Here is a 17,695-nt window from a genome sequence, read left to right as displayed (position 1 = left end):
GGTTATAGGGCTCCGGGTCCAGCAAAGGAATCACCTGCCTGGGGCCTGGCAACTGGACCTTGCTCTTGTGGCAGTGGAGTCTAGTAGAATTCTGTGCACTCATGGCTGGCGTGTCCCCAGTGTGGCCTGCGGCCTCAAAGGACTCTCCAATCCAAACCTGCTTCTGCCTCAGCTTGGGGTGATCCAAGAGAGGGTGGGTACTTTCTGTGTCTTGGTGCATGAGCACAAGGGCAGGTGCCGGCCCTCTCCAGGGTGGGGTGCAGCTAGGCTGGGATGGATATGGAAACCTAGCCCCCCACCTTCCCCTCCACCTCTCCTGGGGAATCTGCCTACTCTACCTTTGTTTTCCCGGAAGAGGGATGTGTCTGTGAGTCTGTCTAACTTCCCTTCATCTGCCCACCTTGTTGCAGCAACACCGACTCCCCCCACCCTTGTTTCTTTTTTTTTTGGAGGGGCTGGGCCCGGTGGGGGAGAGGCCCAGCCCTGCACACAGTAGCCCAGTGTCTGCAGCCCCAGGCCTCCAGGCCTGCTCTTTACAATGCCTTTGTTGTGTGTTTTTTCCTCCCCTGGGCGGCGGGGTGTGACTGGGTGATTTTGTTTGAAAGCTCCCCCCACCCCAATGCTGAGCTCATTGCCTTAGCTGATGGGGCTGCTGGAAGGAATGGGGCTTCTCAGGGCCAGCGTGGGGGGTGCTGCCAACACCAATACAGCGTGCACAGCCGCTACAATGTGCAATTGTGATCTTTGTGTAAACGCTGTCGGTCTGGGGCCCGCACGCTTATAAAAATAAAGCGTTGGGAAGCACGGGGGGCAGGAACAAAAGGGGCTTTTTTGCCGGGTCTCTAATATGGTTTTATTTATCAGAACGCGCCCTCTTTCCCTTGCTGGAACTAGGGAGAGGTTCTCTGCCGAGCTTGGAGCTGATGGTATCACAGCCAGACAGTTTCATTAAATGCACAGACGCCGCTGGGCTCTGCCAGGGGAGGGAAAGAGCTTGGGGCCAGGCCTGCCAGGGCTGGTGCATGGAAGGGGGGGGGGCATGCCAGGAGGTTCTACCATGTGGGGGCTGGGGAAAGTGCTGGGCACTTCTTCCTTGCTCTTTTTCCTGCCAAGGGCCTCCTTTGCCCTCATCAGGTTCAAAACCAATTTCTTGCAGGAAGCCTCCTTGCTTGACCCCGTGGTACTCTTTTTTGGTGCCTACAGGCTGACGGGCAGGTGCCAGGCTGGTGGCTGCCTCCTGTTGGCCAAAGCCAGCATTGTCAAACCAGTGGGTGCTCCTGTCTCCTTCTCCTAACTTAAGTCCTCCTCATCCTTAAAACCCACCCCTTGGGTGACAGCCACAATCATGGACCCTGCTCCTTCCATCCCCTGATGGGAGTCCTCCCCATTGGCCATCCCAACCTTCTCATCTCTGCTATGGTCACTCTTTGCCAGCCCCTTCTCTTTGCCATCTCCTGGACAATGACCATGCCATGCCACTCCATGTGGCCAGGCAGCCTGTCCTGCACCCTTCCCTTTGTGTGAAAGAGCTGTCTCCTCATGCCAGTCCCAGGATTGCAGCTGGACATCCCAACACCCTTCTGAGGCCATTACCTCCAAGGCCACTGAGCCCCACTTGAGGCTACATGGGGAATTAGTGGCAGTGCTGGGGCCGGACTGTGGATCTCAGAGGGCACAGGGCACTGCAGGCTGGAGCAGGTGCCAAGGACATAGGGCGTGTTTTAGGGCATTTGGGCTCAGCCCTCAAAGACATCCAGCATCCAGCTGTCAGCCTCCTGCCTTCCCAGACTTTTCTGTCCCTGGTGCCCTTAGCATCTGGCACTTGGAATCTTTAAAAATAGCAACACACTGAGCCCTGACTCCAAGCCGATGTCCTAATGGGGGAAGTTGGAGGAGCCCCTTCTTCCAAGCCCTCTGCACCTCTTCCAAATCACGTGCACTCAGTGCCATAGGACTGGCAGCATCAGCATCACCTGGGAACCTGTTAGAAAGCACATTCTTGGGTCCCATCTCAGACCTGCTGAAGCAGAAACTCTGGGCTGGGTCCAGCTTTCTGTGTAAGCCATCCAGGTGATTCCGTTGGAGCTCACATTTGAGAACCATGGCCCTAGAATCTGTTCTAGTGATACCAGTGTGCCTTGGGGGCTATTAGTGAGTGGGTCTCAAGCCCTCGTGGCTGGGGCTAGCAGGCTGGGAAGGAGACTGGGGGGCAGCAGGAAGCTGCAGAGGCCTCTGGTTTTCTTTCACACTACCCACCACTAAACATCTCTTGAGTCCATCTGCTTCTCTGCAGCGCCACTTGCCCATCTAAGCCACCACCATCTCCGCCTGGACTTTGGCAGTAGCCTCCTAACTGGTCTCCCTGCACCCTCTTCTGACCCCTCCAGTCTGTTCTCCACATAGCAACCAGAGAGTTTGTGGACATGCAGATCTAATTATGCCAGTCAGATGGCATCTCAGAGCTCTGCTCTAATCTTGTTCCTCAAGGAAGCCAGCACCTTTTAATCTAGTCTTCAAAGCACTGATCACAATTGTCATTTTATATTTGCTTGTGTGGATTATGGAAACCCTGGTTGCATAGTGGTTAAGTGCTACAGCTGCGAGACAAAGGGTAGGCAGTTTGAATCCGCCAGGTGCTCCTTGGAAACTCTATGGGGCGGCTCTATTCTGTCCTACGGGGTCGCTGTGAGTCGGAATTGACTTGACGGCACTGGATTTGGTTTGGTTTTTTTGGTGTGGATTATGGTTTTCTCAGCCCCTAGCCTGGCATGCATAAAGTACACAATCAATGCTTGTTGGGCAAATGAATTAATGAATGAGTGGACTATACAGGCACTCACTTCCTCTAGGTGGACCTTGCCCCAGGTGGCCAGCCCAGAAAGGAGACACAAGGGGGAAAGTCTCTGGGTCTCATGCCCACCTGCTGGGACCCAGGCTCCACTTGCCCCTGGTGGCCTGCCAGCAGCCTCGTGGATTGGCCAGGAGAGCTTCCCTGCTTCTGAGCAGGTGACACTCAAGGTCTCTGCTGTGTCCTTTCTCCTTCCCTGTTGCCCGGCTCCCACAGATCCCTATGCGATCGTCTCCTTCCTGCACCAGAGCCAGAAGACAGTGGTGGTAAAGAACACCCTGAACCCTACCTGGGACCAGACACTCATCTTCTACGAGGTGGAGATCTTTGGCGAGCCTGACAGTGTTGCTGAGCAGCCGCCCAGCATCGTGGTGGAGCTGTACGACCACGACACCTACGTGAGCCTGCCGCCCCCGCCCCGTCCCCTGGCTGTCCTCCTCCTCCTGGGGCTCAGGGAGAGGCTGCGAGGAATGGGCCTTTGTGGACTTCTGTTGCCCAACCAGATGGGCGTCCCGAGGCTGGGACTGATGGCCTCTCCTCTGACCCCCACAGGCTACAGAGTAATTAAAAACTCATTTAGAGTAATTAAAAATGGATTGCTAGCACATGTGCCATGCCCCTGGCAGACAGTACTAATCAAGCGCAGCAGAGACAAGGGACAGATCTGGAGAGGGCCCTTGGCTGGGTGTCAGAGGCCTGGGTTTTCCCTGCCTCTTGCTTGCTTATATGATCCCGGGCCCGTCCCTCTCCCTATCAGAGAGCTGCGTTGAATCCACAAACATTCATCCAGCGCTTGCCTTACTGGGCTGAGTGACCCCTCACCTGGGGGTCCCAGGCTAGGTGGGAGGCGGAGAATCATGCAAGCAGAGAATCTACTATGGAGACAGGGTTCCTGAGAGCCAGGTGCTACTTGTCCAGTGGCCCACAGCGGTGGGAACATTCTATACTTGTGCTGTCCAGAATGGGAGCCTCGAGCCACCTGGGGCTATGGAGCACCTGAAATGTGGCTAGTATAACCAAAAAACAGAATTTTAAATTTAATTTTAATGAATTTAAGTTTAAACATAGCCATAGGTGGTAGGTGGCTCCCGTATTGGACAGCACAGCTCTAGAAGTTTCCCAGAAGGGAACGATTACCGTGGACTGGAATGTCAGGGAAGGCTGTGGGAAAGACCCAGGCCTGGAAGAAAATGTGGCTTGCGGTGTAGGGTGAGGCAAATTCTAGTACGGCATGGGGGCAGGTGATGGGAGACACTGAGGAGAGGAGAGGGCAGGCTGGGAAGGAGGAGAAGGGAGGACGATGCTGAGGGAGCCGGGGACTGATGGGAGCAGAGCAACATTTTAAAAATAGGAGATGGGTTGCCATTGGAAGGGAGCAACTGTGGCAGCCCAGTGGGCATGTGGCAAAGAGGGCCTGGCCGGGGCTGAGGGTGGCAGTGGGGAGGCGGGATTTGGAAAATGTTTTCCAGAAAGAGTTGCCATGACTGGATAGCAGATGTCCTGGGGGGAGTGGTGACCAGGAAATGGGTAGGCTGGTGGGAAGCTGATGGCTGTTGGCAAAGAACCATTGTCCTGAGCTCCATGAGTGCTGCTCTGCTGCCCTGACTGCCCAGGTGTTCCAGGTGGGGAACACGGGACTGGAATGTGAGAGAAGGCCTGGAATGCAGGAGAAGGCCTGGGGTGGGGAGGTCAACCTGGGAGCTGTTCCCCTGAAAGGGGAAGCCAGTGCTGCGAAGAACGAGCACCTTGAGGAAGCGTCTCTTTGGGTCTGTTTGGAGAAGAGCAGAGGGCCAGCCTGGCTTCTTTGTGGGAGGAAGAGGCAGGCAGAAAGGTGGGAGAAGTGGCGAGTACAGGGTTAGGGAAGCTAAGCAGAAGAATCTGGTACAAGGTGCAGGGTGGGCCGGGATGCAGACAGGACAGGGCCCCGGGTCTGGCTGAACCAGAGCTCTGTGTGGGCCTGGCCCAAGTACCTGCAGGACCCCAGAGGAAGAAGAGCTATGGCTTCTTCTGGGCGGGTGGGCTCCAGGGTCCTGGGGGAGAGCTAGGGGCATGCCTATTGTAAATATTTTAAAACAAGGTGGTTCCTGTTGGCAAAGAACCATTGTCCTGAGTTCCATGAGTGTTTTCTTGCTGTCCTGGCTGCTCAGGCCTCTACCGGGACCTCCAGACCTCTCCAGGATCCCCAGACCTTTCCAGGACCCAGCAACTAAAGGGCAGCACCTGGCCCAGGAGGGGCTTCCAGATCCTCTCCTAGTGTTAGGTCTAGCTTCTACTCTGAGTGGTTGGTGTCCATGCTGGACTGTCACCTGCTGGTGTGGCATTTATGCAGGAGCTGAGTGCCCATTCCAGGATGGGGCTATTGATGCCTCCAGTTGTAGGCTGACTGCAGGCAGGGCAAGGGACAACGAGTTGTGAAGGCCATGGAACCATCTGGCGGGCACTGCCCACTGCCCCATCCTTGAGGAAGCTAACCACAAGACGGGAGTCCACAGGCCAGCCAGATCACAGACACCCATATCTAAGGGGGGAGCTTGAGCAGGGCTGTGAACGATGGCTGAGAAGGGTGAAGGGCAGTCTAGGGGTGGGGCATGGCTCATGCCAAGTGGGGGGCCGAGAGCCAGCAGAGGCCAGCCTGCTGGAGCAGAGGATATGTAGGGAGGGAACAAGGCAGACTAAGAGGGGTAGAGCAGGCTGCAGCCAGAGGCCTTCGGACCTGGAGGAGGAGTTTGGACTCTACCTTCCAGGCAGCAGGGAGCCACAGAAGGTACTCGATCAAAAGAATGAGAAGGTGAAAACTCCATTTTAGCACCACTCATTTCATTTGATGAGCGTGATCTCAGTCTCCCCATCTGGAAAATGGGGGATTTAAATAAATGAAATGGGATATGGAAGTCCTAGGAAATGTCAAAACCCCTTCACCGCTGAGGTGTTAGAGGAATGCTTGGAGCTTGATTAAATGAAAGCAGGGTGTGCTAGCTTGACGTGCAGGGGGACTTCCTGATGTGGTAGGAATTCAAGTCCAGCATCAGTGGCCAGCAGCCTGGGTGGGGTATGGTCCTCGCCTTCCCCTAGGAGGGCACAGCTCACTGTTCTACAAGACGGGACTGCCTGGACTTCCAGGCTCCTTTCTAGTTCAGCGGGCTGGATGCAGGCCTGCTGACCTCTCTGAGGCTGCCCACAGCTCTGATTGTTCTTTCTCCATGCTGGTCTAGGGTGCAGATGAGTTTCTGGGACGCTGCATCTGCCAACCAAGTCTGGAACGGATGCCCCGACTGGCCTGGTTCCCGCTGACCAGAGGCAGCCAGGCGGCAGGCGAGCTGCTGGCCTCCTTTGAGCTCATCCAGAGAGAGAAGGTGAGAAGCACATGGTAAGGTACAGAGGGTGGGGGGAGGCAGGCCTCCATGATGGGAGGGAACTGCCAGTACGTTCTGTTCCCCCTACCGGGGGCCTGCACTTGGGGAGTGCTCCGGGAGTCAGGTCTCCTGCTCAGATTGGTTCTGCTCATCTTTTCTGAACCCCAAATCATGGCATGATCTAACATTGGGGTAAACTATTGGAAATCTGGACCAAACGAGAATGTCTGAGTACTCTGGCCATTGGATTTATTCTTCACTGGATTACACACTAACATGGTTCCTGTGGGGAGGACCTCTGTGGTCTGGCAGGGAGAGGGGGTGGCAGTTTGAACTGCAGTGACAGGTAGGGGCAGGACCTCCCACCTAGTGCTGGCTCTGTCATGGCCTGGCTGCAGGACCCTGGGCCAGTGACATCCCTGCTACAAAACAGGGGTTTTGGGTTAGCGCTCTGTCTTCAGACTTGCTGTTTGTATGGCATGAACCCCAGTGTGTAATTCAGATATAAACAAGGCTGTTCTGGGGGAAGTGTTTGGGGGCACCCAGCATACTGCCAACCTGGCTTCCCCTTGCACACCCCCCAACTCCTGGGCCCCCAGGTATCTCTGAGGAAGCCCCAGGCCTCCAAGGAACAGAGTCTGCAGACCCCTGGAGATATTCCAAGAGTGTCATTGAAGATGTGTTATCCTGGGTGACAAACATGTGACTAAAGCTCTCTTTTTCTTCCGCCCTAGCCGGCCATCCACCATATTCCTGGTTTTGAGGTAAGTCTTGCTCTTACCTTTCTTTTTCCTTGTGTTAGCAGCACCCTCCCAGGTGGGAGGGATGATCAGGTGTACACCTGTACCATCCTGCCTGGAGGCCTGGATAGTGCCTTAAGCAGTGGAGGACCCGGGTTGGGTCACAGGGGCAGGGTTCTCATCTCCCTTCAAGTCTCGCTGCCCAGCTCGGGCCTTCTCCGAGAATCACGAGCTCTCAAACTGCAGGGCCCTGTGGACATCCATGCCGGTGGCTCTCAGCTCACGAGAATCCCCTGGGCAGCTTAGTAATTACAGTGCTCAGGCCCACCCCAGACCAAATGAAACCCTCTCCGGGTGTGGGGCCAGAGGCACTGAGACCTCTCAGAGCTGCCTAGAGGAGTTTGATGTGCAGCCAGGGCTGAGAACTACAGATGTAGCCTGGTGTCCTCAAAGTGTAGTCTGACCAGCAGCAGCATCACCTGGGATATTGTGAGAAACACAGATTCTGGGTCTCACTTCTAAAGCACTGAAACAAACTCTGAGGGTGCCGTCTACAGCCTGGGTCTTAAGCCCTCTAGGGACTCTGATGCATGCTCGAGTTTTAGACGCTCTGATTGAGACCCCAGTTTCCCAACTAATTGTTCCCGCTGTGACCCCGTTTTTTCCTTCTACTGCTACTATAGGACTTCATTCCCTTCTCGGCTGCCCTCCTTCCTGGGGGTCATGGTGGCAAATGTAGACCTCTCACTGGTCCCCAGGGTATTTAATTCAGGACACACTATTCTAGACCAAGCTCTGCTGCAGCTCTGAGATGTGAGCATTTGGGAGCTTTCTGGATGCCCCACCCCTCACAAGGCAATTCTTACCAAACAAGCCCTCCTGCCACACCCTCTGCTCCCCTCCCACCCCACACTCTGCTCCCCTCCCCCATCCCTGCTCCGCCCAATACACGCTCCCTCTCTCAGCCCTGCTAACCTCTGAGGATCCTAGGTTTTTTCTCCTTGGCTCCCCAAGTCCAGAGGCCCCGGCAGGGGCAGCAGCTCCAGTGCCTCAGACTTGTCTTCTGCCTGGGCCTGCTGCCCCCGGGTCCTGGACCCTCCCATCACCTGTCTGTCACTCCCAGAGACCCCAGGCCGTAGGCCTGTGCTTCAGCTTTGCCACCAGTCCCTCCGCATTGGTGTCTGTCACCCCGTCTTCTCATGGGTCACGCGGGGGGCATGAGGGGAAACACACCCCCACACCCTTGATGGGAGCTGGTTTCTGTTGGCTGCTCTCAGCAGTGATACCTGGTGGGCTGATCTTTGCCCCAGCCCAGGGCAGACTGGCCTAGGGGAGTGCTCCTTGTCACTAAAATGAACTTTTACCCTCCTCTCTTTCCTCCCTCCACCATCTCCTGGATGCGGAATGTACCATACTCATGGTCCAGGTACAGGATACATCAAGGATCCTGGAAGAGGTGAGCTGGGCCCTCACAGGTGTGGCTTAAGGCTGGGGGTAGGGGAGAAGAGACAGAGGGAAGGTATAGGACACCCCTCCAGGTTCTGGTGCCCCAGTGGGCATCTGTCATATGGAGGCCCCTCTCCAGCCCATTCTGATACTCTGCATGGGTCCAGGGCTACCTGGCTGTGTTCTGGATGATTCTGGCTTCAGAAGCCTTGTTCTACTGGGAGGCCAGACTTACCCAGACAGTAAACAGAGCAATGCAGTCTCATCAGGTCGAAGACCAGGTAGCATGTTTTCAAGAATAAAATGTTCAGAAGGGGCCAGAGCAGTCAGGGAACACTTTCTGGTAGAGGCGGTATCAGCCAGACATTGCCGCAATGCCTAGGAAGAGGTGGGGGAATGTACCTTTGGTCTGGGTGGCCAGGGTCCAGATTGAGGCCTGGTTGGTTTGGGGGCTGAGGTGATTGGGATTCCTGAGGACTGGGAAGAAGTTTGGGGTTTGCATCCGGGCAAAGCAAGGTCACGTCCTTTGCCATGGGGGATGAGGAGCACATTTCCTATGCCTCCAGTTCATCTGTGAGCAGAGCCTCACGAGCAAGCCCGGACACAGTCCTGGGCAGAAAGACTGGACCGAGAGCCCTGTTCAGATGGGGAGTTGGGAAAAGGGCAGCCACTTCCTGCCATCAGGGAATCCCCAGGCTGGGAGCGGACACCATTTGACATTTTCAGAAAAGTGCAATTTGGACTTGAGAGTGCAGGGTCAGGATGTGGGATCCACAGGCCCCGCGCCCCTTACCTCACTTCCTCTTCGCTCCCAGACCGAGGTGGGGTCCGCCAAGTGAGCTGGCAGTAATTGTGCCTGACAGGCAGCCTCCTGCTTCTGGCTGCAGTTACGAAAGACTGCCGATTTGGAAAGGGGAGCGGAGCTCTGTCCAGGGAAGCAGTACGGAGCCCTCGCTCTTGATTAAGAGCACTCTGGGGCCAAAACCCACAGCCTGCTCTAAAGAAAACCCAGCCCAGGGACAAGTTATTAAAAAAGTTACAATACTTAACAACTGGATTTGTAATATATAGCAATGAAGACTCGGATTCCGAGAGCAGGGATCTTGCTGTGGGCTCGTTTTCAGGAAGCAAATCAAAGTTGAAGCTTGGCAACCAGACCTTGAAGAGGCCAAGTGTCCTGCTGCAGGCCACAGGCTGAGACGGGGTTCAGGGAGGACAATTTCTGGGTGTCTGCTGGGCATGGGGCCAGCTAAGCTGGCAGGTTCAGAGGGTCTGAGGCCCCGTGGCGTGAATGGAGGTAGGGAATGGGCTACTAGCTGGTCCAGGGAATAACCCCAGAGATGACCTTGTGGGCCTCTCATCCCCAGTAGCCCGCTGCCACTCACGTGACCCGGAGCTCATAGCTGGCTCCCTATGGCTTGAAGACCAAGCTTCATGGCAAGATCTTGGGGCCCATTTGGTGTTAAGAAATCCAGGGGGGTATGATGCCGTTAAGATGCAAACATCTGGGATAGGTAAATCCGTAGAGACAGAAACTAGATTGATGGTTGCCAGAGGTGGGGGAGCGGGACTGGGGAGCGACTGTTGATGGCTATGGGGTTTCCTTTTGGGACAATGAGGACATATGGGAACTAGAGAGGTGGTGGTTGCACAGCGTTGTGGATGTACTGAATACCACTGAATTGTTCACTTTAAAATGGTTAATTGTATGTTGTCTGAATTTCACCTTAATTAAAAAAAGAAGAAGAAAAAGAATCCTGGGGTTGGGGGAGCCTAGGTGGAGGCAGGTATGTGGAGCCACGTGCTGGCCCTGCAACAAGCCAGCCTCCTCTAGCTGTATTTCTGTCTTTGCTGTGGCCAAGCCACTGCCTTGTATAACCCTCCACCAGTCCACCAGGCTCCCAGCCTTCCAGCCTCCATCACTGTGAAGAATGCTCCAGCCTCTGGGAGCTTAGATTCTGGGCCACTGGCCATGGGGAGCCCTGCACGGCTGGGCGTGGAGAGGGCTGGAGCGGTGCATTAGGAAGCTGTCTGTCTGGATGGGTTGGGGAGCGGGGGGAGCAAAGAAGGCCAGGAAGGAGGCTTTTGAAATAATTGCAGTAATGGGGACGGGACCTGGACTGGAGAGGGATGGGGTGGGGGGCATATGGCAGCAGGTGGGTCTGCGGGATGGTTTCCGGAACCCCTCTAGCGGGAGTTCCTTTCAGCTAGAGTGGCAGCCACATGCAGAGGTTCACACACCTGTGCAAAGTAGATTGAAAACCTTCTGGAAGACCAGAGTGCAGATAAGTGAGCTGAAGTGCTGTCTGCGGTGCTGAGGTTCTCGGAGCAGATGGAGGACGTGGGGGGTGGCTTCCTGGGAGGTATGACTCTGAGCTGGCTTTGAAAGCAGGGATTGGGAAAGGGGCTGGGGGAGGTCTACAGGATGGCCACCGGGTGCAGGCAAGGGGCCCAGGCAGCAGTCCCTGGGGCTGGGTCACGTCACTGCTGGGGGCTAGTTTATGCTCATCTAGAACTCCTGGTGGTGTAGTGGTTAATTTAAGTACTACAGCTGCTAACCAAGAGGTCAGCAGTTCAAATCCACCAGGTGCTCCTTGGAAACTCTGTGGGGCAGTTCTACTCTGTCCTATAGGGTCGCTAATGAGTCGGAATCGACTTGATGGCAGTGGGTTTGGTTTTGTTTTTGTTAGAACTGCCCTATCTGGGAACTGCTGGTGGAACGAGAGCCGTTGTGCTTTGTTGAGGCTTTGGTACTATGGAAGGAGCCCTGGACCCTGGTGGAGAGAGCCATGGAGCGCAGGGCTTCCTTCCTGCTCCCTAGCCCTGTCTTTTTGTCTGTGCCGCATGCTGTCTCCTGTTCCCTCTCTTTCCAAGGGCCTTCCCCTCTCCCTGCTCTCGATTTGTGTTTCGCTCTTCCTCTGTTTGCTTCCTGGCCCAGGCTCCCACTCTCCCTCCTTCTCCCCGCCTCTTCTTAGCCCTCTGTCTCGTTTCTTTTCCTCTTTTGTCTGGAGAACAAAGGCGGTCCGAGCTGCCAAAAGGAATGAGTTCAAAGAAACTGCAATTTTAGATTTCCTGAGAACTGGAGAGCGTGTGCACGCATGTGTGAGTGTGTGCGAGTATGTACACTTGAGAGAATGCACATGCACACACGCACACACCCGCACATGCATCGAAGAGGTGATGGCGAGTCACTTAATAACCAGGGTGCCCTGGGGTAACAGAGCATGTGTGGAGGAGGACCCCACCTGGGACCATTTAGTGGGGAGCAGGGGCTTGCTGTCCTGAGCATCTTAAGGGCAGACATGGTTAGGAGTATTACCCCTTGGTTCTGCTGCTTCTCTGCTCTGGTAGAAGGGACCCAGTGCTCCGAGCTGGTCTCACTGTGGGCTCAAGGGGTCGACCAGATGTCGCTCAATTCCCTCGTTCAGATCCAGGCAACAGGGTACAACTTTTAGTCTGAGATGTACTCTTGCACCCCCAGATCCACTAGAAGGAAAAGTTTCGTGTTTTGCAATCAGAAAAATAAACCCAGTGGTCCCCCATCCCCCCAATCCCTCCCTCAAGGCCTTAATTTAAAACACTGTTTTTCCTGGGAAGTGTAATTAGAGCAACATGTTTTTCCTAACGAGCTGGGTGGGGCTGGCAGACAATGGAGCCCTCCCAGCCGGCCTGGCTGCCCCCGCCTGGAGCTCCCCCCAGGAGCTGGGATGTGAATGTCCAAAGGGTCCCCTGACTGTCCCTCGCTGGGTAAGTTGGGCCTGTATGGGCTAGTGGTGACAGGGCTGACCTAGGTGGCTGGAGGGCCTTGCCAATACTTCTTCTGGCTCCTGGAAATAAGTGTCTGTCTATATGATGGCCCCAGGGCTGGAGAGGCAGCCCTCCTCATCTCTCAGGGCCCTCAGCAACCTTACTGAACTGACCAGAGGGGCGGATAGACTGAGACCAGAGGGATAGGTAGACTGAAGGGGTGGAAAGGTAGACTCTGCTCTGATGGGCACAAAAGCACCTCACTTGTCCTCAGGCGCTCCGTGGTCTGAGGTGGGTTGATGAATACCCTGCGTGCCTGTAGATCACCCCTCAGTGTGGGAACCCCAGGCCTTCCCAGTGTTCATAGTGGGAAGGGTCTGGTCAAAGGGGACTTCATCTAATTAGGCCTATATTATGTGGCTGCCCTTGAGGTCCCTGGATGGTGCCAATGGTTTGTACTTGACTACTAACCAAGAGGTTGGCGGTTTGAACCCACCCAGTGGAAGAAAAGCTTCCATGAAGATTACAGCCAAGAAAACCCTAAGAATACATGTAATACATCTGTAATACATGGAGTCACCATGAGTCAGAATCGACTCCATGACAATGGGTTTGGTTTTTGAGGTCTGCAGTCCTCAAGACCCCTACCACATGGAGAAGAGCAAAATCAAATTGTCCTGGTGGCCTTCAGTCTGAGATGCACTCTTATACCCCCAAGCCCACTACAGTCACTACAAATCAATCTACAGCCAACCGCCTGTGCGGCAAGGTATAACTGGTCCCACAGTTCCACAGCCCACCCCTACTGAGAGTCACTGACCTGGAGGGACAGTGTCATACCTCTCAGGTAGGCTGGGCCAGAGAAGGCTGAGAAACTTGGGAGCAGGAGCTAGCAGTCTGCCTGGGGCCATAGGACTCCCCATGTGAGATGATCTGGGACCAGTTTGGACCTCGGGAGCCTGGGGGCTGCGTAGGGTTGCTTAGACAATCAAAGTTTTAAGAATCAGAAAATAGGGTTATAAAAAGTTTCTGGTGTGGTTGGCAAGGTTTTTTTGAGGATGGAGAGCTTGAACTAGGCCCTGAAAGATGTGTCAGGTTCAGAAGGTTGTGCGGGAAGTCCATTCAAACAGAGGGAGCAAAGAGCCAGCTGGTGGTAGGGAGGACCTGAGAATCAGGCTGGAGCAGACCAGAGTGTTGGGAAGGATTTCTTTATCCATCCATCTACCTGCCGACCCAGCCACCCATCTGTCTGCTATGCTACCCTGCTCTCCTTCTCTTCAGTTATTCATTTAAAATAATTTATTTATTGGACAGGGGATTCAGCTGTGGTCTCTGCCTTACAGAGTTGCTGGTTTAACCAAGGACACAGATAAATAAGCACATAGAGATGGCACAAGGTGATGTGTATCAGAATGGGAGTAAGTCCAGAGAGATATGGGAACCATGAGGGTACTTAACTGAAGCTCAGAGCACCAGGGGAGACTTAAACGGAGGTCTGAAGTCTCAGTAGGAGGTAGCTGGATGAAGTGGGGTGGAAGAACATTCCAGGCAGAGGGACCAGTGAGTTCCAAGCCTCAAAGGCTAAAAAGAGCGTGGTGCCTCCTGCAACCTGCTAGTGTTGAGCACGTCTGAGGGAGGAATGGTGGCTCCTCACTATTTGGGGCCTGGAGAGGAAAGGTGCCTGGTGAGAGACGAGACCAGAGAAGTCAGTAGGAGCTAGAAGATGAGGGGTCTTGGAGGCCAGGTCAAGGAGTTTGACCTCATCCTGAGCGAGTAAGGACCTTTGAAGGGTTTTAAGAAGGGAGTGACCTTATTAGAAAGATTACCTTAGCTGCAGAGTCTAACATGCATTGGTTGTTGGGAGGAGGTGTGCAAAATCAGATGTGAGAAGACCACCTAGGAGGATATTGGTGAATCCAGGTGAGCGAGCATAATGACCCGAACCAAGGAGAGAAGACAAGTGGATGGACATGAGAGATACTAGGAGACAGAAATGCCAAGGCTCGGTGATCAGTTTGACGTGGTGATGAGGGGGAGGGTGGCATAGGGATTTTTGGCTTGATTATCTAGGTGGATAGTGGAGCCAGTTTCTGAGACAGGAACATTTGAAGAGAACAGATTTTGAAGGGAAGAGAAAGAGTCCAATTCTGGACAATTCTGCATGGGAACCTTGGGCACATGAATGTAATGAGCAGTAAGAGGTTGGGAATGTGGGCCAAGAGAGGGCTAAGGAGCCCTGGTGTTTCAGGGTGGGTGGAGGAGGGGGGCTGCTAAGGAGACTCAGCAAACAGATGGTAGGAGCAGCCAGAGAGGCTGGGGGTGGGGGGGTTAGCAGTGTGGAATCAGAGAGACCATTTTAGGAAGGAGGCCAAGGTCAGCTGCTGAGCGGGTGAGAGAGGTATGAGCTGAAGGGTGTCTTCTGGGTTGAGCTACAAGCAAGTCATTGTTGACTTTGGAGAGAAAAGTTTCAGGGGAGTGGGGGTAGGGTGGGAGGAGGACAGCAGAAGCAGAGTGTGTGGGGGCAGAGAAAGGAGTAGAAGCGAGGGAGGAGAGGCTGTGAATGTAGACAGTTCTTTTCCGGAAACTTCACTGTGAAGGAGGGAAGAGAGTTCCGGAGGCTGCTGGGGGTGGGGGGGTGGGGGGGCACAGAGAGGAGGGCGCAGGTGCAGGTGGATCTGAGAGATGTCTGTGTCTTTTACCAAAGAAGAGAAAGATCCAGTAGGTAGTGTGAGAGGCTGGGGAGGAGTAGGTAGAGGTTCAGAGAGCTACAGGGTTTAGACATCAAAGCACAGTAGTAACTCAACAGGCTCCCAGAAGGGCCGCGAGGCGTGCTCAGCAGTAGGGGTGAATGCTGTGGTGGCAGCTTGCAGGCAGGGTGGAGGGGGGACCTGGAGGCAGGGATCCCAGGGAGGTGCAGCATGTGGCAGGGAGCAAGAGGGTCCCAGGACGCCTGAAGACAAGGTGGACAGAGGTGGTGGCCTGACGCTGAGGGAGCTGCCCCGTGACACATCTCTAACGTGTTTCTGCTTGTCTCTCTTTCCTGCCTCCGCTGGCCTGGCACTCTACAGCTGTGTGCACCTGCCTTCTTCCTCCAGGGCCTCCTCCACACGGTACTAGAGCTTAACCTCCTCCAGATTCTTGCTTCCTTCTCTTTCTTAATGAACCGGTAAAAAAAAACCAAACCCGTTACTGTCGAGTTGATTCTGACTCAGCGACCTGGTAGGACAGAGTAGAACTGTCCGATAGAGTTTCCAAGGAGCACCTGGTGGATTTGAACTTCGAACTGTTTGGTTAGCAGCGTAGCCCTTAACCACTCTGCCACCAGGGTTTCTGCTTAACGAACAGGCTCTTGAAAATGGGTGACCCAAACGTCTACACACGGGTCCTCAGTGTATAGATAGGAATGTTGCCACCACAGAGCTCAAGGGAGGCTGGAAGAAAGATGAGATGTGGATATAAGGGATAAAAGGAGTCAAAGGGATGCTGCTCAGAGTGTGGGGGCCCAGAAAGGACAGTTCCAGAGGGAAATGTATTAATGAGTTTTCCTTGGCGATTTCAGGGGAATGTTGCAGTCCTGTGAGAAAGGTTTGGTCTTTCTGCCTCTCGACCCTGGGGAACTTGAGTTCCTTCCCTGATCCTTTTTTTTTTGGCCCCTTTTCCCCTAGGGCTTTTGGCTCTAGGCCTACATCAAGTTGGGCATCAGCCCCAGGCAGGCATGAGCGGGCCATGAGCTGGCCAGCAGGCACAACCCTTCATTTAAAGAGGCGACCCCTGTCTGCACAGCCACTGCAGCTGGTGACTTCGAGTGCCAAGGGTGGGCGGCAAGCCAGGGGTCTCCCTATCATACAAGCCCTGCCTCCGTTGCTCCAGGAGGTGTCACATAGACTGAGATGTGCAAGCACCCTGGGAGTCACACGCCGAGGCGGTTTGCGTGTCACCCTTGTCTTGATGACACCTCATCTCTCAGGCGGCCTAAACACGCCAGTGCTTCCTACATCACACCCCTACATTGTGCACCGGGAGGAAAGTTCCACAGATTCCTTCACTCTGCCTGGGTGACTTAGGGATGGCTATAAAGCCAGTGCTGTCTGAGAGATGTCCCTGATGGATCAGCTCTCCTCAAGTCCTCCTGGGAAGATCAACCACGACGGCAGTTACAGTAATAATTAGTCATTACTGATTATCAAGTACTTTCTATGAAAAAAAAAAAAAATTTTTTTTTATGTGCTAGACCTCATTACATTTGTTCTCATTTAATTCTCAGAGGCACTTCGTATAGGCATTGTTGTCCCCAATCTTCGTATGAGGATACTGACTCACAGTGGCTTAGTAATTTGTCCAGGGTCAAACAGCTAGGAAGTAGCAGGGCTGAAACTTGAATGGAGGCCTGTCTGATTCTAGAACTGATCAGCTAACCATTACCAGTCAGGGAAGTGCAGTGTCATCTCTGAGTCACTGGACAGAAGTGACAGCTGGCGTTGGCTGCGAAGTGGTTCATGGAGGTGGGAGGAAGCTGGTGTATTTCTCCGTTCCCACCATCTACCTCAGGGCGTATGTGAATGGATGCAGCACCCTTTGAGAAGGAGACCCAAGCAAGTCACTTGGAAAATGCAAAGCTCCCATCGTTGGTTGAGTTTGCACAAGGCAAGCTCTGTAAAGTGTCCGGTATAGCCTTTTAAATTAAAGTTCACATTTACTGAGTGTCAGGGTCTCTGTGCATGGACATGCAGGTTGTGCACTGCACAAGGCACTGTGGCTAAGGGGGTGCAATTTCTAGGATAGATATCATCTACTTATATTTATTAGATGATATCTATCCTGGAAATTCTATTTGCATTTAATAGGAGCTCTTTTTTTTTTTTTTTCCTGGTGGTACAGTAGTTAAGCAATGGGCTACTAACCTAAAGGTCAGTGATTTGAACCCACCATGGCAATCTGCTTCCATTTGGATTTACAGTCTTGGAAACCTTTTTGGAGCAGTTCTAGTCTGTCCTATAGGGTTGATATGAGTCGGAATTGACTCGACGGCAATGGGCTGGGGCTTGGATTTATATTTATTATAACCATTTTCCAGTAGATGGCAGTAAAGTGTCTCTCTAATAAACTAGCAAAATATGATAATTTTCGAACATGGAAGTAAAGAGTCTTAAGAAGGGGACATCTTTCTCTAATTGTCGCAAAGGCGCCACGTGGGCTAGCAGTGGTTGTCTTATTGAGAGTTTACATGAACCAGACACTCTTCTAGATGTGGTACAGGTATTAACTTCTTCAACCCTTGCAATAACTTTTGAGGTTGATGTAATTTTAATAACTATTTTATAGATGAAAAATTGAGCCATAGAGAGCAAAATAAGTTATTTAACTCAAGGAGTCAGGATTCATACCCCGAGAAGGTGTTCCTACCCGCTGTGCATCCTTCCCGGGACTTGGTAGTTGGCTACTCCTAACGCATGACAGTACCTGTCTCCCTTGCCCCCAGCATGCTCCGCCATATAGTTCTTCATGATCACTGGGCATTCTTCTCCAAGCCTTTTTGGCCAACTCTTGGTAGGACTGACAGG

General features: G+C 53.5%; 1 protein-coding gene across 8 annotated transcripts in view; it reads left to right on the top strand.

Moving 5' to 3' along the window:
* The window catches only part of DYSF (dysferlin), a 242,382-nt gene that overhangs the window by 146,568 nt on the left and 78,119 nt on the right, over positions 1-17,695 (top strand). For all 8 annotated transcript variants that reach the window (XM_049856492.1, XM_049856490.1, XM_049856488.1 and 5 more), the window contains 4 exons: positions 3,065-3,246; positions 6,061-6,201; positions 6,936-6,965; positions 8,368-8,397. In XM_049856492.1, the coding sequence (XP_049712449.1) occupies positions 3,065-3,246; positions 6,061-6,201; positions 6,936-6,965; positions 8,368-8,397 (383 nt within the window). The remainder of the gene's footprint in view (positions 1-3,064; positions 3,247-6,060; positions 6,202-6,935; positions 6,966-8,367; positions 8,398-17,695) is intronic.

This window comes from Elephas maximus, chromosome 17 (genome assembly GCF_024166365.1).
Source record: "Elephas maximus indicus isolate mEleMax1 chromosome 17, mEleMax1 primary haplotype, whole genome shotgun sequence".
In the NCBI taxonomy this organism is placed as follows: Eukaryota; Metazoa; Chordata; class Mammalia; order Proboscidea; family Elephantidae; genus Elephas; species Elephas maximus.
This window is presented reverse-complemented; position numbering and strand designations above follow the sequence as displayed.